Source organism: Canis lupus, chromosome 7 (genome assembly GCF_003254725.2).
Source record: "Canis lupus dingo isolate Sandy chromosome 7, ASM325472v2, whole genome shotgun sequence".
In the NCBI taxonomy this organism is placed as follows: domain Eukaryota; kingdom Metazoa; phylum Chordata; class Mammalia; order Carnivora; family Canidae; genus Canis; species Canis lupus.
Genome location: NC_064249.1, coordinates 72,016,200 through 72,036,556, shown reverse-complemented (window position 1 = coordinate 72,036,556; position 20,357 = coordinate 72,016,200). Strand labels below are relative to the sequence as shown.

At 45.7% G+C, this 20,357-nt stretch overlaps 1 protein-coding gene and 1 long non-coding RNA gene across 7 annotated transcripts; one reads left to right on the top strand and one right to left on the bottom strand.

Annotated features, from left to right (window-relative positions):
• Positions 1–654: 654 nt before the first annotated feature.
• Positions 655–7,051, top strand: TMEM200C (transmembrane protein 200C). 5 transcript variants are annotated; one of them, XM_049112898.1, is made up of 4 exons: positions 655–1,195; positions 1,999–2,043; positions 3,612–3,773; positions 4,127–7,051. In XM_049112898.1, exon 4 carries the CDS (start codon positions 4,221–4,223, stop codon positions 6,249–6,251), a length of 2,031 nt encoding a protein of 676 aa, XP_048968855.1. In that variant the 5' UTR covers positions 655–1,195; positions 1,999–2,043; positions 3,612–3,773; positions 4,127–4,220; the 3' UTR covers positions 6,252–7,051. The 5 variants fall into 5 exon arrangements, with proteins under 5 accessions (XP_048968855.1, XP_048968856.1, XP_048968854.1 ...); XM_049112900.1 differs by lacking the exon at positions 655–1,195 and adding an exon at positions 1,362–1,816; XM_049112899.1 differs by lacking the exon at positions 3,612–3,773.
• A 4,132-nt stretch (positions 7,052–11,183) lies between these two features.
• LOC112648036 (uncharacterized) lies at positions 11,184–19,582 on the bottom strand. 2 transcript variants are annotated; one of them, XR_007412138.1, is made up of 4 exons: positions 19,422–19,582; positions 15,901–15,942; positions 14,152–14,267; positions 11,184–11,843 (listed from the first exon to the last, which is right to left on the bottom strand). It is a non-coding gene; the product is annotated as an uncharacterized LOC112648036 (long non-coding RNA). The 2 variants fall into 2 exon arrangements; XR_004817177.2 differs by having other exon boundaries at positions 14,152–14,264.
• Positions 19,583–20,357: the final 775 nt, after the last annotated feature.

Below are 20,357 nucleotides of genomic sequence, written 5' to 3'. Positions count from 1 at the left end.
CGAGCCGAGCCGCGCCGATCTAAGCCCCGCGGTCCCTCCCGAGGGGGCCGGTCCCAGCGCCGGGCTCGGCTGGGGCGCGGGGGCATCTGCCCGGGCCCGCGGGGCACCCAGCCCGGGGGGGGGGGGGGGGGGCGGCTCCGCTCCGCCCGCCCGAGTTCGCTGGGGGACAACTTACTGCGCTGGCTGTGCGTCCCCGCCGCCAACTCCCGAGCGGGAGGGGGAAGCAGCCCCGGCCGGGTCGTGCCCGAGAGCGGAGGGCAGGGCGAGCAGAGGAGGGCGCGAGGCCCGGGGCCCCGAGCGCCCCTCGGACGCCGGCGGGAGACCCTCCGGGAGGCACGGCCCCGCCCGGGGCGCAGACAGGTAGTTGGAGGGAGAGGAACACAGCTCCCGGCCGAGGCGGGCGGGGCGGCGGGCGGCGGGCGGCGGTCCCGGGGCGCCCGGGGGCGGGGGAGGCCGAGGGGCCGCGCGCCCCGCGCCCCCCGCCCCGCGCCCCTCCCGCCTCTCCCGCGCCTCCGGGTGCTCGCGCGGCGGCTCCCCCGAAGGCCGGGCGGCGGGGGCGGCGGGGGCGGGGGCGGGGGACGGCGGCGGGGGCGGGGCGGGGCGGGGCGGGGGCGGGGGCGGGGGCGCCCCGAGCCGCCCAGTCGGGCCGGGTACCGACTGCCATCCTGCCGCAATTTCCCTGTGTCATGGCTCCGGTCTCTTAGCAACCGCCGCGAGTCCGGCCGCCCCGAGCCGCCGCCGCCGCCGCCGTCCCCGCCGTCCCCGCCGCCGTCCCCGCCGCCGTCCCCGCCGTCCCCGCCGCCGCCGCGGGCTCAACTCCACCCGGCGGAGCCCGGCGCGCCGCAGCCGCACAGAAGAGGCGCTGGGGCGGCCCGGGAGCGCCGCGGCTGGGCTCGCGGGGAGGCGCAGGGGGAGCGGCGGCGGCGGGGACGGCTCCCGGGCAGGATGCGGGCTGCGGAGGACCTGACACTTCTTGGAAACTCTTGGAAATGGCTCCCGCCTCGGCAGCGGAGGGGCCCGCGCACCCGGGGCGGCCGCCTGCCCCCGCCGGGCTGCTGAGCCGCGTTCGGCCGGAGGCCCCGAGGCGCGCTCCCTGCGCCCCGCCGTCGGCCCGGGCTGAGAAAAGTTTCTCCATGGTTCCTTTGTGTCGCCCGAGCGCCCGAGCGCCGGCCGCGAGCTGCCCCAGCCTTCCCGGGTAAGTGAGCGATACCGCTGGCTCGCGGTGCTGCCATTTTGAGCGATTCGGTGAGCCCTCGGCCCCCGAGCCCGCCCTGCCCACCCTGCGCCCGGGGCTCGGGTCTGCGCGGCCGCGCTGCGCGGGGCGTCCCGTCCCCGTCCCCGTCCCCGTCCCCGTCCCCAGTCCCGGGCGGGCTGCACCGGCCGCGCTGCCCGCAGGAAGCGAGCTCGGGATCGCCCGCACTCCGCTCCTGCCTGTGCTCTCTCTCCAGAGGCGGACTCCGGCTGCTGCACTCATGTGACTCCAACATAAATAAGCAGACCAGATAGCAGGGCCGGGGGCTCGCGGGGGGCCAGGACCTGGACCGAGTCCCGGGCTGGCCGGGGCGCTCCCAGCCCACAGGCGGGGGGAGCCTCAGACGCAGAGTGGGGCTGAATCCATCATGAGCCGAGAACTTGAATGTCTCTCTTGGAAGCGGTTGTATTTTTAGACATCCCTCCTTTGCTCCCCCCCCCCCCCGCCCCATCCTCCATCCCTTAACCACGGAAAGACCAGCACCAGGCAGTAAATTGCGAGGGCAGCCAACCTCGACTGCTAAGTTTGCCTCCCTTCATTATGTACGAAGAAAAGCCTCCAAAGGTGGGTCTTCCCGGCCATCTGACAGCTGTCAGTATTTCAGGTCAGATGGCAATACATTATGAAGGAGTTCAGCCTCCAGCGGAGCTGAAGGAATGATAAAGTAGGGAGTTAATTACTAGCTATTAAACTAATTTTAAAGATCTATAAACGATTGTTGAAACCCATTCCAATTCTCCTTACAGTCTTGCTACCCGGAGCCAAAGCTGCCTTATCGAAGAGAAATACAAGTGGGTATCCTCCTCCTCAAATATGCTCAGCCTCCTGCTGCACCTGATCAATGCCCAGCCAAATGCTAGCCCTTCCCTAACCTCTGGGAGAGCCACCCTGCCAACTGAGCCTAGCTTTGTTTCTAAAATGTCTGGCTCTTAAATCCTCAAAATAACCGCAGATCTCCAGATTATTGCATTAAAGATGCTGTAGTCTAGGGATCACTTAAAACAGCAGTCTCTATGTTACAACTACACAATAAATGTGCTTATTTTGGGGGGTGACAGATGAACAGTAGCAACTCTTTTTTTTTTTTTTTTACAATCTGTACTTACTGGTGCAGCCTCTACTTAAAACAAAATTTTAAAGGCGTATAGATGTATTCTCTCTACCAACCCCTCCCAAAACTACCTAGTATTTCTCTTCTCTGCAACCAAGTTCCAAGGAGACATTGGTTTGCAAACATTGTAAAGAGCTGATTACCGTTTGCTTTTCCACCAGTGGAGAAAAGATTCTGCCTAGATTGACATAATGGAGGGATCAAGGGCCAAAGCTCTTTACCCAGGCACCAATTAAAAGCAAAATTCTTCCTAAGTAATCCCACATTTTCAAAGGGTAATTTATTCTAAAACATGAATTATTTCATAAAGGATAAAATACCAAAAGGCTTGTGAGTGATATCAGAGCCTTTCAAATTCATACAATGCCTCAATTTTAGCATCTCTGTTATAGGAGGGAACACAACCAATGGAACAGAAAATGTTTTACTCTGGGGATCCAGCAGGATTGAGATTTTTAGAAGCTCACAGATATCCACAAAGATACATCTGTGCATTTACCTACCCGGGCTGTATTATAAACGACTAAACTTCCTATAGGATAGTCCATTGATTGTTGCCACCCTACCTTCCTAAAAATGACCTCATGAGAGAAAGATGAAGAAAAAACAAGCTCTCACTTGTGGGGATGTCATTCAACAAATCATCATTATTATGTAGACTGCTATACCTAGTTAATTACCTACTTATTTGAATATTAGGATTCTGAAGAGTGCTGTTGGCACATTAAAAAGGGGTCAGAAAGCTATTATGGGAGAGTGGCTGTTGGTTTTTTTTTTTTTTCTTTTTAAGATTGTAATTTTCCCACAGGAGAAAAAAAAAAAGATCTTAGAGATTCTAAGGGACTTCTCAAAGTCTCTGATGAGATTTAGCACATGATACCTTTAAGGGAGTTCCTCTGGGGGAGGAGAGGAGGCCAGAAGGAAGAGCTCAGTTACATAACCAGTTACCTAAAACTAAATATTCCACCCCAAGAAGCTGTCCAGATGTTTCAAAAAAAAAAAAAAAAAAAAGAGATGAGGAAAAGGCTGCTTGCCTGTAGCTGTAGAAACAGCAAGCGGTGGGAAACAACTTTGTGGAGGGATTTATTGTCAGAAGAGTGACGTCGTTCTAGTGTTGTCCCCAAAATGAACTCTTTATTATCTGCAGTAAATAAGTCGTCTGCCTGCCAGTATGTGACCTTTAATTTTCATCCAGTGATGAAAATTGCCTTTGTCTTTATAAAATAATAACTTTTGTGACTGTTTCAGTGACTTTGGGCTAAACATTAACAAATTCCTCTGCTGAGAGCCTTGAGCCTCCTGTACAGCTCCCGTGGCAAGCTTCTGATTCCCACAGGACAAAGGGAGAGGCTTTTGCCAGGGAAGTCCTCAACCACCGCTCTGAGTCCCCACATTTGGTTTCTACTAATGGTCAGCACTTCTTCAGCACTTCCTCAGCTGCCAGCGTTGGGGGGGAGGGGGGGGTTTGAGACGAGAGACGCTGGAATATCACCTACAGGGTGTGTGGGATGAGGGGGGTGGGGAAGAAAAGAAGGCGTTCTCTGAGATTGTTTTATCACCTCCTATCAATGACTGCAACAGCGTTTCTCGGCCCTAATCCAGCCACCCCACCCCCTGGTCTCTACATCCGGCACCCCACTGAGTGGGTGGCCCTGGAGTGGGGGGTACCCCTGTGGTGGGACCTGGGAGCGGGACGGTTGCAGAGCGTGGGATGTTGCTGCAGCCGAGCCTCTACCCTCTGACTGTCTTCCTCTGCTTTGCAGCAGGAGGAGGTGGCGGAGCAGCTAGTGGGCAGCTGGCGCCCCCACTACGCAAGCCTCCGCCCCGGAGACTAGCCCCGCGCGGCCCCGGCTCACCATGATCGCCACCGGCGGCCTCCTGAGGATTTCCGCCAGAAAGCAGGATCCCCTCCGCCCCCCAGGCCAGGTCCCCAAGCGCAAGCGGAAAGCCAAGAGAAGGCGCAAGAACGACGTGGTGGTGGTGAAAGGCAAGCTAAAGCTGTGCTCCATCTCGGGGCTCATCGCCCTCTGCGGGATCCTCGTGCTGCTGGTGGGCATAGCCATGGCCGTGGTGGGCTACTGGCCCAAGGCCAACGGGACCGGCAGGGACGGGGCTAAGCAGCTGCCGCCCGCCGCCAGCGGCCACCGCGTCCCCACCGTGGCCAACAGCAGCAGCAGCAGCGGTGGCAGCCGAAACCGGTCCAGGAGCCCCCTGGGGGCTCGGGGGGGCGCCAACTCCAGTGTGGCGGGCGCGCCCCGAAGCACGCCGCCCGCGCGGTCCGCCGCCCCTGCGGCCTCGTCCCCGTCTGCGGGTCTCTTCTTCCGCCTCTTCTCGGGGTACCTGCACTCCGACAAGCTCAAGGTCTTCGGGCCCCTCATCATGGGCATCGGCATCTTCCTCTTCATCTGCGCCAACGCGGTGCTCCACGAGAACCGGGACAGGAAGACCAAGATCATCAACCTGCGGGACCTCTACTCCACCGTCATCGACGTGCACAGCCTCCGCGCCAAGGACCTGGCCGCCGCCGCCGCCGCCGCCGCCGCCTCGGCCCCCGCCCCCGCCCCCGCCCCCGCCGCGGCGCCCCCCGGAGCCCCGCCGCTCAACGGCTTCCTCAGCTACGTGCAGTCGCGGGGCCTGGAGCTGAAGCCCGGGGGCGGCGGCGGCGGCGGCGGCGGCGGCGGCGGCGGCTGCGCGGGGGACGCCTTCGGGGCGGCGGCGGTGCTGGCCCGGGGCTCGTGGCCCCCCCCGGGCCCGGTGGGCGGCGGCGGCGGCGGCGGCGGCGGGGCCAAGGGCGCCGCGTCCCCGCCCGACCTGGCCTCGTCCCCGCGCTGCCCGCGGGAGCCCCCGAGCCTGGCGGAGGCGGTGTACAGCATCTACCGCGAGCGCTCGGGCGCGGCCGGCCGTCGCCGGGCCGCCGCCGCCGCCGCCGCCGCCGCCGCCGCCGCCGCCGCCGCCGCCGCCACCGCCGCCGCGCCCGCCAGCAGGGGCGGCAGCCCGGCGCCCTGCAGCCCACCCGAGAGCTGGGGGCGCCAGAGCACCGCCAGCTCCCTCGTGGACTCCTCGCTGAGCGCCTTCGCGCTCCTGCCCTTGCACGGGGACCGCGACGGGGACGCGGACGGGGACGCGGACGGGGACGCCGACGCGGGCGGGGAGGGCGCGAGCTGCAGCTGGCACAGGCCGCCCGGGGAACGTGGCTCTCGGGAGATCCCGCGGGGCGAGCCCGACCTGAGCCTCACCGACCTCCGCGGCGGCCCGGGCGGCACGCGCTGGGCGCCGGGAGAGCTGGGGGAGCCCGAGGGCGCGGCGGCGGCGGCGGCGGCGGCGGCGGCGGTGGCGGTGGCGGCGGCAGCGCGCGCCGCCAGGGGGCAGGGCGGCCGCCTGCCCAGGACCGGCAGGTACGCGGCCGTGCGGCGCCGCAGCACCAGCGGGCTCCCGGACTACCGGGCGCCGCCGTCCCCCGAGCCGCCCCCCGCCCCGCACGGCGCGGAGCTGGACCCGAGCCCTCTGGCGCGAGCTGCCTCCCGCTCCCCGCCCCCCGCCGGGCCGGCCTCGCCGAGCTCGGGGTCCGGGTCGGGGTCGGGGTCGGGGTCGGCCGGCGCGCCCCGCTGCCAGAAGGGCCCCGCCGGCCCGCGGGAGGCCGGCCCCTCTGCAGAGTCGGCCCCGCGAGCGGCGGCCCGTCCGAGCGCAGACTGCGAGGCCGCCGCGGCCCCGGGTGCGCCGCAGAGCCCCGGGGGGAGCCCCGGGGGGGGCCCCGGCCGGGGGCGCCCCGCGGCCCAGCCCCCTCCGCCCGCGCAGAGGCACTTTACAAACAAGGAGAAACTTTTCATGATCTCCCGCTCCCGCGCCGTAGCGGTAGAGGACGGAGACCCGGAAAGCACTGGCATTTAGGGAGAGGAGCAGCGAGAGCGCGGGAAGGAGCCAGAATTGGGGAACCGCCCACTTGAATCGGCGAGTTTAACCTTTCCCTGGTTCCTCGTGGACGTACCCGAGGAAATCATCCAACACCCAAAGAGCTGCGGAATGTTATCCTTGAATTGCGTTCACGAGATTCCTGTAGATAACTCCAAGCAATTATGATTATTTTTTAAAAAAGCAAACTAGTCTTTTATGTCCGATGGTGATTGTACGTTCCATGAAAACCAAATGTATTAAAAGGTCAGCAATCTAGTTCATTAGATAAAACTCTCTTAATTTTCTTAGGATCAAAATAATATATATTTTTTTGAGAGTGACTGCACTTTACTCCAACTGCCCCCCGCCCCCACCCCCTTTAACCCAACCCTGTCCTCTGCCACTGGTTTTGTCCGTCGCTGCTTGTGAATGACAAGCTTTCCTTCTCCTGTGCTTTTGCGGAGCATAGAAGGGTTTGTCTGAGTTCGTTGAGAACTGACCTTCCTGAAGGAAGTCAAAGCCAGAAGCAAGAGTGTGTGTGTCAGGGAAGAGCACTTTCCTTGCCCCGCCCCTACTCTGCTCCCAACAGCCCAAAGGCCTCTTTATTTTTTAAAAGGGTATTTACATTTTGCTACTAGGGTATCTAATGGAGAAGGGGAGGGGCAGCATCCAGATGGATTGTTACATCCCTAAGTACACTCTACCAAGTACACAATACTTTATTGAGTATTATCACTCCTGTATTGCAAATAGCGTTATTAAAAATCTTTTTTTAATAAAAGAAGTTTCCAAACAAAGAGTTAAACATAATATCGCTTCATTTTGCCTTGGAACTAATACTTCTAACACACATGCAGCATCGAACAGGTCAGCTGGTAAATCTAAAATATTTTGCTATGTCACTATATATGATTGTAGCTATCCTCCCTCCAGTGCTCCACGTTATCATGACTCCACCCGTTTCCAGTATATTTTTAACTTTTAAATATAGGGTAGTATTGAACATTTGGGAGTTTCTCTTTCAAATAGAATGAAACATTAAATAGTGATTTTCCGTAATACTTCCAAGTTTACCTCAAAGTATTAATCTACAGAGCACCAGGCTTATTAATGGCCCCTTTTCATCCTCTTGGATTTTTTTACTTACTTGGTTTTGGTTTTAAGTTCATGATCTTGACTCCATGGCCTACGTAGGCTAAAAAGGTAATGTTTTAATAATTTGGTAGGTAGTTTACACTTGGTTTTACTAAAAGTCAATTAGTTACTTTTCAAGAACAGTAAACAATGTACCTTTCTGATGCCCTCTCCCTTTGGATGTGAAGGCTGAGAATCTCAAGAGTGGTATTACTTTTCTTTTGGCCATTCGGGCATGAGGCTATCACTGTAGGAGGCTCAAATACTGATTTTAAAGGAAAACCAGTCAACGATGTGGTCGTGTTAGTCCCCATGGATGAAGCAGTGGAAAGAGAGCAGATTCAGGAGTGAGACTAGGCCCCTAGCTCTCAGCATTTTGCTAGCTGTGTAGCTTTGAACAGTCACAAATGCTGAGTCTCAGTCATTCATTCTATCAAATGGGGATAACTAGACATACCTCATGGAGGTATGAGGGGGTGGGCAAGGAGTTATGCGTACAGAGGGGAGCAGAGTACCTGGCTCAGACTGCGTATTCAGTAAATGGTTATTGTAATTATTATTATTATCGTTATAATAAGTTGTCTGCATGCACGCTGTAGAAGAATAACCCTTCCTTCAAGTTGAGCTCAAGAAAGCCTGGCTAAAATCTGGAATATCCACTTACTATCTGCATAACCTTAGGCAAAAATCTTAATCCCTCTGGGTCTCTGGTGGATGATATAGTCCCTCCGATTGCCTTCAGCTCTAGAAGCTTTACTTCATTTCAGGGTATTTGTTTTGTCCTGGGTATAATCATATTTGTACATACAACCTTGCAAAGTGAATATACTTTGCAAACTACCATTTTAGTGTGACATTCTGTAATCCATTTAAAAGGACCTAATTTATTTCCAGATTGGATCTGTAATTAATCTTATCAACTCACTCTAAAGCTGTGGATTCACTTATTTGGCTCTTCTATAGGACAAGTGAGTTTCCACTAGTAAGAGCAACAAGCAAGTGTAATGATACCTCCAGATAGTGTTAAATTTCATTGGCCTCTATTGTTTTATCATACTTCCCCCCCCCTCAATTTGTAATTTCCCTAGTTTCTCTTCTCCATTATCTTGTATAATGGGTAATACACTGAGAGAGTTTGGTGGGTTGTTTTAAAGGGAAAACAGGCGCCAGTGCTCTAAAATCCTGTTTCCAGTCCTCAGAAAATGCACTGTAAGGCATTTAGCAAATTATAAAGCCACTACCTCTTAATTTAACTAGAGAGGTGGAGAGAATAATATTTATCCCTTATAAATAATATTTATCCCTTGTCTTAGAAAGTTCAGTCCAACCAAATGACTAGAGTTAACAATACTGATCGCCTACTTATATAAAACAGATTAAACACTTGTAGTTTGTATTGATCTTGTGGACTCAGATCCTCAGAAATTAAATAACTTTGGTAAACTAGCTTAGTATCAAATCAAATCTATCTTATCCATTTAGCAATTTGACTAGATCTTTTTTTGTGTTTTCCCCTGAAGATAAAGAAGTCTAAGCTCAGTTTTTCAAGCCTTGGGAGGAGCTCAGGCTTTCATCAGACCTCAGAAAGAATCCTCTGCGATTATGAAGGTGGTAATTTATAATCTTCCCTTTCAGAGGATCAGAGATCTGCAATAATGCTAGATTTCTACTCACTACTTACTGTGGGCCAAGTTCTGTCCTACATGCTTTATGTATATATCACCTCAATTACCCCTCATGGCAGCTCTAGTGAAGTAACCTTATAGTCCCCATTTTACAGAGAAAGATACTGAGGTCAGGATGGTGGAGGGCTCGCCCAGGTTACACACCTGCTAAATGGAGGAGCCAGGATTTATTTTTAATTTTTTATTTTTTTAAATTTTTATTTATTTATGATAGTCACAGAGAGAGAGAGAGAGGCAGAGAGGCAGAGACACAGGCAGAGGGAGAAGCAGGCTCCATGCACCGGGAGCCCGATGTGGGACTCGATCCCGGGTCTCCAGGATCGCGCCCTGGACCAAAGGCAGGCGCCAAACTGCTGCGCCACCCAGGGATCCCAGGAGCCAGGATTTATACAGAGTTCTGAGGATTATCTGGATCTGTTGGCAGATGCAGAACTGAAATTGGCATTTCTGGAGACCATCAGAATATTTTCTACCTTCTTAGCTTCCTGCTAAATCCTTTCCCAGAAACTGTACTTAAGAGACTTGCAGAGAAGTGTTAGGAGGCACAGCCAGTTTAAAAGCTGGAATCTGTGTTTAAGTGTTCAGGGTGGCATGAACAAGGTTTTTCTCCATGTGACTTGGCAGGAATTGTTGGGCTCAAATCAATCAGGATTATTAGGAGGGACTTTAGAGATCGTGGAATTTATCCCCCCTTTATAAATGAGGTTGCTAAGAATTAGAAAGATGGGACAATTTGTTCAAAGGTAAACAGTGGCAGGACTAGAAAGCTAAAATAATTCCAGCCGTTGACACATGCATCCATCCTCCCCCACCGCCCCATATTTCTACCCTGTACTAACTAGTTGGGTGACAGTGGGCAAGCTACTTAGCCTCTCTGTGTCTCAATTTCCTTTTCCATCCAATGGGAATAATAATATTCCCTACCTCTCAGGACCTGACCAAAGATTCAAAGAATTACTATCTGTGTAGAGCATTTGGGACTTGGCCCATGGAGAGTGTCATAAAAAGTTTTACTTAAAATAGAATTAATCTGTTAAAATCATTTTGTATTACCTTCCTTTTTATTAATGGAATAATTTCAGGTTTAAAAATCTAAAGTATGAGGCAACAAAGCATGACTTGGATGAGGGGGGGGGGTGTCACATAACCTTTACCTGAGTTTCCACATCTATTAGGTGGAGAGAATAAAGAGCATCTGACTCATGAAATGAATTATTTAAATGAGGCCTAAATAAACTAATATCCTCAAAGAACTTAGAATCACTCCTGGCACAAATAAACCTTCAGTCAATGTTAGCTGCTATTTTTAAGGCAAAATACAGAAAATTAATTAGTAGGCTAAATATACTACTCACTTGTTAGGGACAAACTTACCCTGCATTGAGAAGTCTTTATATAGTTTAAATATATTAGGAAGAAAAATTGGACCTCAAGAAATGAGAAGCTCGGCCCCTGCAATGTCCCCAGTAGAACACAGAACTACTGAGAGCTAGGTATGGGCCCTCACGGTCCCATTGTCATAACATTATATAGTTATGAAAGTGGCCACAAACTGCTTACATGGCTCTATTTCATGAGTATTCCTTTCCGACCAGGAGGCTGGCTGAATCAGGAAGGCCGGGCTAGCCCTGCAGTCCAGGCCCCTTTCTGTTAGAGGAGCGACCTGGGAGGATTGCTCCAGTGAAGACCTACATGGGGCAGGGGCCTGTTGGTCTATTTACATTTCTAGACAAAAGGTTTTTTTCCATACTGGTTTTCTCTTTAGTCATTTTGATTTCTTTTTGAAGATGGGGTTTTGAATTTTTCTTTTTGAGTTACAGAGCTTAAAAAAAAAAAAAGCCCTCCAACAACATAAAATTAGAACAAACAAAGTTGATGAATGTGCATTTGGTCAGAATAGCATTTTTGTCAAGATACAAAAACACATTTTACGTTCAAATAAAGAGTAGGATTGATATTTGTGGAGTTTGTTTTCTATAAATCCAGACTATTTATTTTTTATTTTTCGGGTAAAAATCACTGGGTGAATATTTAGACTAAGTTTTTGAATGACTAGCTCTGAAAAGCATTTGGAGACTTGTTTCTCTTCTTAGGGAAATCATCTTTGAGGTTTCTTTTTTTTTTCTTCCTTCAAAAAAGAAAGTCTCTTTAAATGGATGTGCAAATTGTTTGTTTTTTATATATTAAGTCATCACAAATTGAGGGGTCCATTTGCATTCACAACTTTAGTCAAACACTGCCTGCCACTCGCCAAACCAAGTGAGTTTCTTATTATGTGTGTCATCTATTTCTTTATGATGTCAGAAAAGCACTGGGCTGTGGATCTATATATGGTCATGAGACACAGTCGGAGTTATAAATGACTGCCCTCCTGGGAATTTAGCCTTCACCCCTGAGCTGGGGGGCACGTTAGGATTTCTACCACCTGAAAATATATTTATTCAACTTTAAACTGACTCTCAACCCACCCCATCAATAATGCCAGCCTATGTTATGGCCCTGTATGACAAACAGGATGGGCGGCTGATTCATTGCTAAGAGAACAGAGTGTTTCCTGCTCGTGATGTTGCCAGTCAAAAGACTAAAAAAGCTTATGCAAATTCACCTGCAATATCATGAAGCAGCATGCACCTGTCTCAATAACCTTCATGGCTTTACCTTTGCTTCAGACTCCACGCTGTGACTGAGCCCCATTAAGGGCAAGAAGGTTGACTGTCAATCACAAGGGAGGAAAATAGGAAGCAGACCCAGAGGTGGAAGAAAAGGAGTCCTGTGAAAAAAGAACAAAAAAACATGAAATAAGATTGAAGTCACAATGAAAGCTTTTTGTTTCACATATGAGTATGTGGTCATTTGGTTTGGAGATCATGGGTTTGTAGACAAGTGTCTTAAAATGAAACATTACAGTCACTTTTATTCCTTAGAAAATATTTTTTCAGCAAATGCATGGTTGGACATTAATTTGTATAGTTTTCAATATTTCAGAAATTCAGTGCCACATTGTGTCACTGACACAAATCCACTTATTCTAAGAATTGCTAAACATCTAATTTTGTTTGCTAATGGAAAAGAAATGGGAAGATATAAAAAAATTGGTCTTACATTGAGAAATTTGAGTATCTTTATGTCTATACTTTCAAAGGATGAAAATATCAGTTATAATTGGTGTATTAGGTCAACTGAAGCAAGGCAGGCAAAAAAAAAAAATTCTTTGCGTTAGTGTAGGTCTTTGGCAATTGCTTTGTTTTATGTGGTAACTGCCTTATTACTCTGTTTTTCAGACATAACTGAAAAGAAATAATTTCTTTTCACTTGTAGGAGTAAACAGCTTTGTCTGAGGCAGTGAGTTGCCCTTTCAGTAAAATACATACTTCATTTTGGGTTAAATTGTTCTATCTCTCTTTCAAGATACATTTTTAACTGCCTATCATAAGTCAGGCAGCACTTTGTTGGGTGGAAAGGATTAAACTTTAAGACACAATTCCAGATCACCGGATCTTGCAGATCTTCTTGACACAGGCGCATAACCGATGATTTGAATATAATGTAAGTGTCACGAGTATCATGATGTGGACCCTGGCAGATGAATCTTGAGAAATGAAGAAAATGTCAGCGAGGTGCAAGAAGGTAGGAATGATGTGTCAAACAGTGGAATCAGCATGAGCAACTACATGGACACAACACAATTCAGCAAGCTAGATATGTTTCAGTAAGACAACTATACTTGACTTTCCCTAGAATCCCCACAACTTCAGAGGGACATGTTTATTTTGAAAAAACAAAAAACAACAAAAGCCCAATCTATTTGTCTATCTATCTCCTTTTATCAGTAGTAGAAACATTCGGAATTAAGGTGGAAGTGATTTGGGCATTAAAATACTCCAAATGTCTATTCTTTACCATTAGACATTTAATTATTCCCCATTTGTAACTGACTTCAACTAGCAAGAATTCTTTCCTGAGAGGTATCAGTACATGGATGTTTATTCCATATTCTCATTGGAACTAAACTATATTTATGAGCAAGAATGATTTGTGCTGAGTTATATACTGCTTTAAAATAACAATTTAATTTTAATGTTCAAGTCCTGGAAATCATTTCTCTAGATGTGTTATAAAGGGCTAAAGCTGAGTGGGGAACCTGCCATTTGGCAATGTTTGTGTGTTTCCGGCATGCTGGATAATGTTGCCTTGATCCCTGTGCTGTGAGCGTTGGAAACAGCATAAACTTGAGGATATCTTAGTGCAGGGCATTTTTACAGAACTTAGACATGGTAACTGAATGTATTTCTATGTCAATTTGCAAAATCATTTATATCAGATCAAAAATAATTTATCCTTGTTAATTAAGCATCCCATTTGGATTTTTTCTCACATCCATGTTCTTAGCAAAAATAAAAATTATTTCAGGCCTAGTTATCCTTTTGCAAATGTGTATGAGATATACACCAAAAAGACCATGCTTTCTAATTTCTAAACAGGCAATAATTTGGGGATGGTTACTGAAACCAGATTCAGCCAGAATAATGGTTCGACACTGTATGAGTGCAGCCTAATAATTCATTTACTCACCAAACTGCTGACTAAAAGATAGCTCCCCCCCAAAAAAATCTACTTTTCAATATAAATATTCTATTAAAGTAAACAAAAATATAGTATCCTTCTGTTTTTTGGAATTCCCCACATTTGTTTCCTCCAGGCTCTTTTTTAGTGCTTAAAACAGTGAAGGCAAAAATATATAATGTGTTTATTCTTTTTTCTAATCCACAAAAGTGAGAATTTTGCAAAAGCGCTTTCCCTTGCACATAAAGTTCAACAGATATTATCAATTGCGGTTTTATTGTCAGAGCCACTAAATAAATCTTTCATAGAGATATATTTATGGGTAAGAGGCTTATAATTTGGAAATACTGATAGATAAAGTACTATGGCTAATACAGCATAGTAAATGATGCCAGGAAGCAAATTGAATTCTTGATAGAGCAAGAAAATTCAAAAGACTAATTTGGTGACCTAACTGCTAATCCTTCTGCTTATATAACCACACATCTCAATGTGTTTGGAGCACAAAATATTACCTCAGTGCTTGCACATTTGATTGTACAATTTCTTCCATTTGTATCCTTAATTTCCTTTCAGTTTCATGCCTGAGAACATTTCTTGAATTATCAGTCTTGCTTGCTTGGGATTACTACTTTAGAAAAAAAAAAAAAAAGAATGCATTTATAATACTATTAGCAGAAGTAATAATAATAACAATGGGCTTAAAGGAGACCAAAAAGTAATTTGAGTACCTTACTAATAATATAGTAATTGCACTCAATTTTTTATATCTTCTCAAATAGAGAGAAACGTGCTGCCAAAAAGCCAAACCACGATGAAAGTGCATGTTTGCAATCTCCTCATTTCTTAGATCCCACAAATGTTGGACTCTCAAAAACTTTTTTATTTTTACGGTGTATTCTAAGCTGGGATATGGGAGTGAATGTGTTCCAAGATTTCTTTTATTACAAAGTGGATGAGAAGGAAATTTAATAATGCTATAACTGCTTTAAAAAATGCCAGCTTTGATAAAGTCAATGGCAATTAAACATTACACTTACAAATAAATTGAACAGAGCATCTGGCTAGCCTGTAAGTATGAATCATCTCCAATGGAAGTACCAAATACTAGCAAAATAAATATAAATAAAATGATACAAAAAGAAAAAAAAAACGTATTTCAGGCATGATTAGAACCATGAGTAAAAATAATCCAAGTTGATGTGTAGCAATTTCTAATGCAACATAATTTTAGAAAATTATTTAGTGATTGTATAACTGTGACATGCCTGGAAAATGTTAATTAAACTGGTTTACACAATGGTTGAGATGTATAATTATTTAGCCATGCTCCCACAGTCATTTGCAAGGAAATTGTAAGCTCCAATTCTAAAAGGCTGTTGTGGATTGTAACCCCTGGAGCTGGTGGTTGAATGTATAGCCTTTTCTAGCCCCTGAAAGTGAAGAGGTCCTCAAAGTGTCACAGGCCTTGCCTCATTCTTCTCTGATTTCCTTTACGCATGTTAGGAAAAACAACTTCACTGGAAATCCCAGTGTTGTTTAGCTTACTTCGTTCATGGAAGGACAGCAATAAGATACCACCTGGGTGTCAGAATGAATAATCCAGCCACTGGATTTTTTGACTCATAGGTACTCCATAAAAATCTTAAAGACAGGAAGGAGAGACTGTTGAGAAGATGAGCCAGAGAACACATCTTAAATCTAGAACATTTTTACTGTAATGTCCTAAAACTCATACGAGTGCCTGAGATTGATTTCTGGATCTTGGCCTGGAATTTGGGAATCAGGCTGTTGAAATGAAAACTGGGATTGATGATGGAAGCATTAAGTGGAAGGATACCATTAAGTGGAAGGAAGCATTAAATGGGATCTTGAGTTGCAAAAGTTACAGACCAAAAAGGTCTCAGATGTGTGTACATATGATATGCATCAGTAAACTTACAGCAACATAAAGCAAAGTCATCTTTGCAACTCACTGCCTTACGGTGAGGTCTGTGAAAAATCACACGGTAAGAAAATCCTTGCTTCAGTTCTCTGACACAGATGGCAACTTTAAATTATCAACAAATACTCTAACTTTATTTCTTTGCAACGGCATTCTGTTATAGACCAGGCTCATATTTATACTAGCAAAGTAGATACATAAGCCTCAGTGAACAATCCTGTGGTCACCTGTTATATTCTATTTTGATTTTCATATAGAATAGTTTACATTCTCATCATGCCCACTATTGTCAATAGGAGGAGCGTAAGCGAAGACTCACATGCTTGAGAGCTCCAGGCCTTGCCAAGCGGGCTTCGTAAGACTAGAAAAAAAAACCATAAACGTGAAGTGAACCAAACAAATGTCAATTGTACATGCACTGGAATTGATTTCAGACTCAATTTGCATACCTAAATTAAAATAGGAATAATTCATTGTGCAACCACGTTGCTCAGTTTGAATATACAGGATTTTTTTTCTAGACTCTATAATTAGAAAATTCAGATATGGTCAAAATAATTTTGATAGTTTACACTTGTTCTGATGCCAGCTGGGGGTGTTTGTAAGGGAAGATTGGCTGTGGAGAGTGTTCAAAGAACTCTTCTCAAAGGGTAACACCATAAACATTCATTTGTGGTGATGTCATGCACTTGAAGTGAACTGGATTCTCTCTAGTTTAGACTTCATAGAAATAGACTATGAATTTCTTCTTGAATTTCAAGGTAGAATATAATCCTTGTTCACAAAACAAGCAAAATACAGCAATAACGATGCAAATTTTATCTCATGTCATATTATGCCTGCGGAAGCTCATTTAAATAGTATTTTTCACTCCAATTTTGGTTTTTCATAGACCACAATAAAGGGTTCAAGATTGGGCCTAATTAGCAAAAACATATTGGGGACTTTACCACTGCTAAAGAACGAATCAGTTAATTTAGGTTAAGAACAATCTATTCTGTTTTATCCTCATTTGAACACCTACATTGATCATGGCCAAATCTCCCTTGAACTGTGCACTGCCACGCTAGAGCTCTGGTGGGCAATTTCAAACCATTTTAAACCAAGTCAGCATTTAAACTATATCAAGACCCCATTTTCAGTGTTTTGTGTAAAAATCACTTTATCATGCTTTTATCCATACATGACTCCGTATCTTCTTCACACTTTTTATGGTTAATGTTCTAAAATTTTAGATTTCCCTGCATCTTGCTCCCCCTACTGTTGAGTAGATGTAGGTATTCCTTAAAGTAAAAATAAATACCCTCTTCAAGATACATGCTTTTTTCTATAAAAATAATGCCCTTCCTTGTTACCCTCTCCCCCTAAGATGTATTCTTATTACCTGTAGTCCAGGTAGTAAGTATTTTTATCCCCATTATTCCCACAGATAACATAATCTCACTCTGTGTTCTTTCTGAATTCTTTTATGTACCTGGGTTCATATCCTAGAAATGTGAACAAATGTCCACTGCAAGGCTCCCTTTTTCTTGACCAGAGTACTAATTGCTGGCCTCATATTCCACCCTTGTTCCTTTTATTTGTCCATTTATTTAGCAAACATTTATCATAAACCTTCTAATTTTCAGACTTTTTGTTTAACAATGAAGATAGCAAAAGGATGTGTACTTTTTGACCTTGAAATATCATATTCTAGTGGAGGCTACTGGTGTGCAAAGGAATAATATTTACGTGTGATAAGTGGAGAGAAATTGCATAGGTGTGTGTGTGTGTTAAAAAAAATCAGAATCCATCTGTCATCAACTTGGCATCCATATACACCCCTTTAGCCATATTTAACTTCCAAATAAAGACATAAGACGATCATGTGTCTACCTAACATGATAAAATGATCCCTCACACAACTGAATACACACTTATTCTCTCTCTTAAAAAAACAACATAAGTTCAGTGGTTCTTTGAGTGATGTTCATTTTTCTTATTGCTGAGTCACATCCAATCCTCTGCCATCCTGTACCCTAAATATTGAGATCTGAAAAAGTTAACCACTGTTAACCTATCATGAGTTAGACAAATGAAAAGCTGGAGTGAGGAAAAAAGAAAAAAGAGTGTTTATATTTCATATTCCCTTCACTTTTAGCAAGCACATTGGCTGGTTGTGGTTCCCTTCCTGGTGGATGATCCAAACCTTCATTCTTGAAAGTTCTGTGCCAGGAGCATTCCTGTCTACAGTCAGTTTGTTGTAATTTTTCTTTATAAGATATGAGAATTAAAACAGGCACCATCAGAATCTCCTGCATTCCAGATAACCTCATTGCTAGCATTGTGTAATAGCAAATGTCTCCTTGATGGTCAGAATCAACAGCATTACCTAATACAGTAACTTCCTCCTTTGCCTGTAGGTTTGCTGGCATGGAGCCCCCAAGAAGTCACATGGCAGTCTTAAATTCCAATTTACTGGAACCCAAACTGTGTCCTTTGTTGAAAGTATTCCTTCCTTGGGAACTAAAATCTTTAGATCCAGCAGAACTCCAACCTGCAGCCTGTCAGAAGCAAAGATTTCACTAGTAAGTTGTTAAGGGTAATAGTGAGAGCAATCACTCCCATTTCCATCCCTTGATTATTGGACACATGAATCATGGCTATGGGAGAAAGATCAACACATCCTGGCTGCTGACTCAGAGAACACCACACACATTCTAGAGAATATTCTCCAGCCCTACAAAGTATTGCCACGTAGCTAGTGCTGTGACTTGGTCTTCAAAAAGCCATTCTACTATTCAGGCTGGCTGTTGAGATGACTGAAACTGGTGAATTTTGTTAGCATTAGCCTATTGCAGGATATTGTCAGAATCAAAACTATGGAATATCATGATCGTGCAAAAGGCCTTCTCAAAGCCTACAGATAGAGTTTTAGCGGGAACATTCTAGCAGGGAAGACACATTCTTAGCTAGACATGTGTATGTTCTAGGGAGAATAAAGCACTGTCCCTCCCTTGAAGAAGTAACCCAATATAATCAAACCTGCCTCCATTTGGAGGGCTCACTATGGTCTCTGCCGTCATGATCATCCATGAACCCATCAGACAATAATAGAAGGAAGGAAAATGATTGACATTTACAAAATGGGTCATCTTGTCTACCTGATTATTAAAATCCTCTTCTCCTGAGACTATTCTTTGGTGAGCATTTATATGGGACACAAGTACCTTCATACTCCGTGTTCATTCAAATAGGACTATCCACGTATCTCTTTACCGAGACCTTCTTGTTAACAATTTTCCAGTTGTGGCCCTTCTTAAATGCCTTACACTTATATCCTGAATAAATGCAGAGCCATACTTCTGGGCTGTCTTCCTCCCAGCCAAAATGAACACCCAGGCACACTGCTTGAAACTCTGCCCACAAGAGGACTTACCTTTATTGATATGCTTCTAGACCACCCTGGAACAGAGCTGTATTGCTGCTCTTGTTCAATTTTTTGTGTGTGTGTCGTAAATTACACATAACATAAAATTTACCATCTTAACTATTTTAAGTGTACAGTTCAGTGGTATTAAGTACATTCACCTTGTTGTACAACCATCACCATCATTCATCTCCAGAACTGTTCATTTCATACAACTGAAACTGTATACCCATTAGGCAACAACTCCCTATTTCCTCTTCCCACAAACTCTGGCAATCACCATTCTACTTTTTATCTGTAAGATTTTGACTACTCTTTAGTATTTGTAACTGGATTATTTCATTTAATCTAATGTTCTCAAGGATCATCCATGTTTAGCATGGGTCAGAATTTCTTTCCTTTTTAAGGCTAAATAATATTCCATTGCTTACCTATTCCATATATTGCTTATCCATTCATCTATCAATGGACACTAGATTTGCTTCCATGTTTTAGCTATTGTGAATAATGCTGTATACTATAGATGTATAAATATCTCTTTGAGACTGCTTTCAATTATTTTGGGTATATAGCCAGAAGTGAAATTGTTGAGTCATACATTAATTCTATTTTTTATTTTTTTCTGAGGAATCACCATTCTGTTTCCATAGCAACTGAATGATTTTTACATTCCCCACCAACAGTGTACGTGGGTTCTACTTTCTTCATGTATTTACTAATGCTTGTTGTTTTCTGTTTTTTTGTTTATTTTTTGTTTGTTTTTTTGTTTGTTTGTTTTGTTTTGTTTTTTTTTTTAATAGTAGCCATCCCAGGGCAGCCCCAATGGCCCAGCGGTTTGATGCCGTCTTTAGCCTGGGGTATGATCCTGGAGACCGGCGATCGAGTCCCACGTCAGGTTCCCTGCATGGAGCCTGCTTCTCCCTCTGCCTGCGTCTCTGCCTCTCTCTCTCTCTCTCTCTCTCTCTGTGTGTGTCTGTCATGAATAAATAAATAAAATCTTTAAAAAAAAATAGAGGTCATCCCAAAAAATTAAAAACAAAATAAAATATAGTATCCATCCCAATGGGTGTAACGAGAATCTGATTGTAGTTTTGATTTGCATTTCCCTAATTATTAGTGATATTGAGTATCCTTTCCTATGTGCTTATTGGCCATTCCTATAACTTCCTTTAAGAAATTCTATTCAAATTCTTTTTTTTTTTTTTTTTTTTTTTTTTTTTTTTTTTTATTTATTTATTTTTTATTTTATTTTATTTTATTTTTTTTTTTATTGGTGTTCAATTTACTAACATACAGAATAATACCCAGTGCCCGTCACCCATTCACTCCCACCCCCCGCCCTCCTCCCCTTCTACCACCCCTAGTTC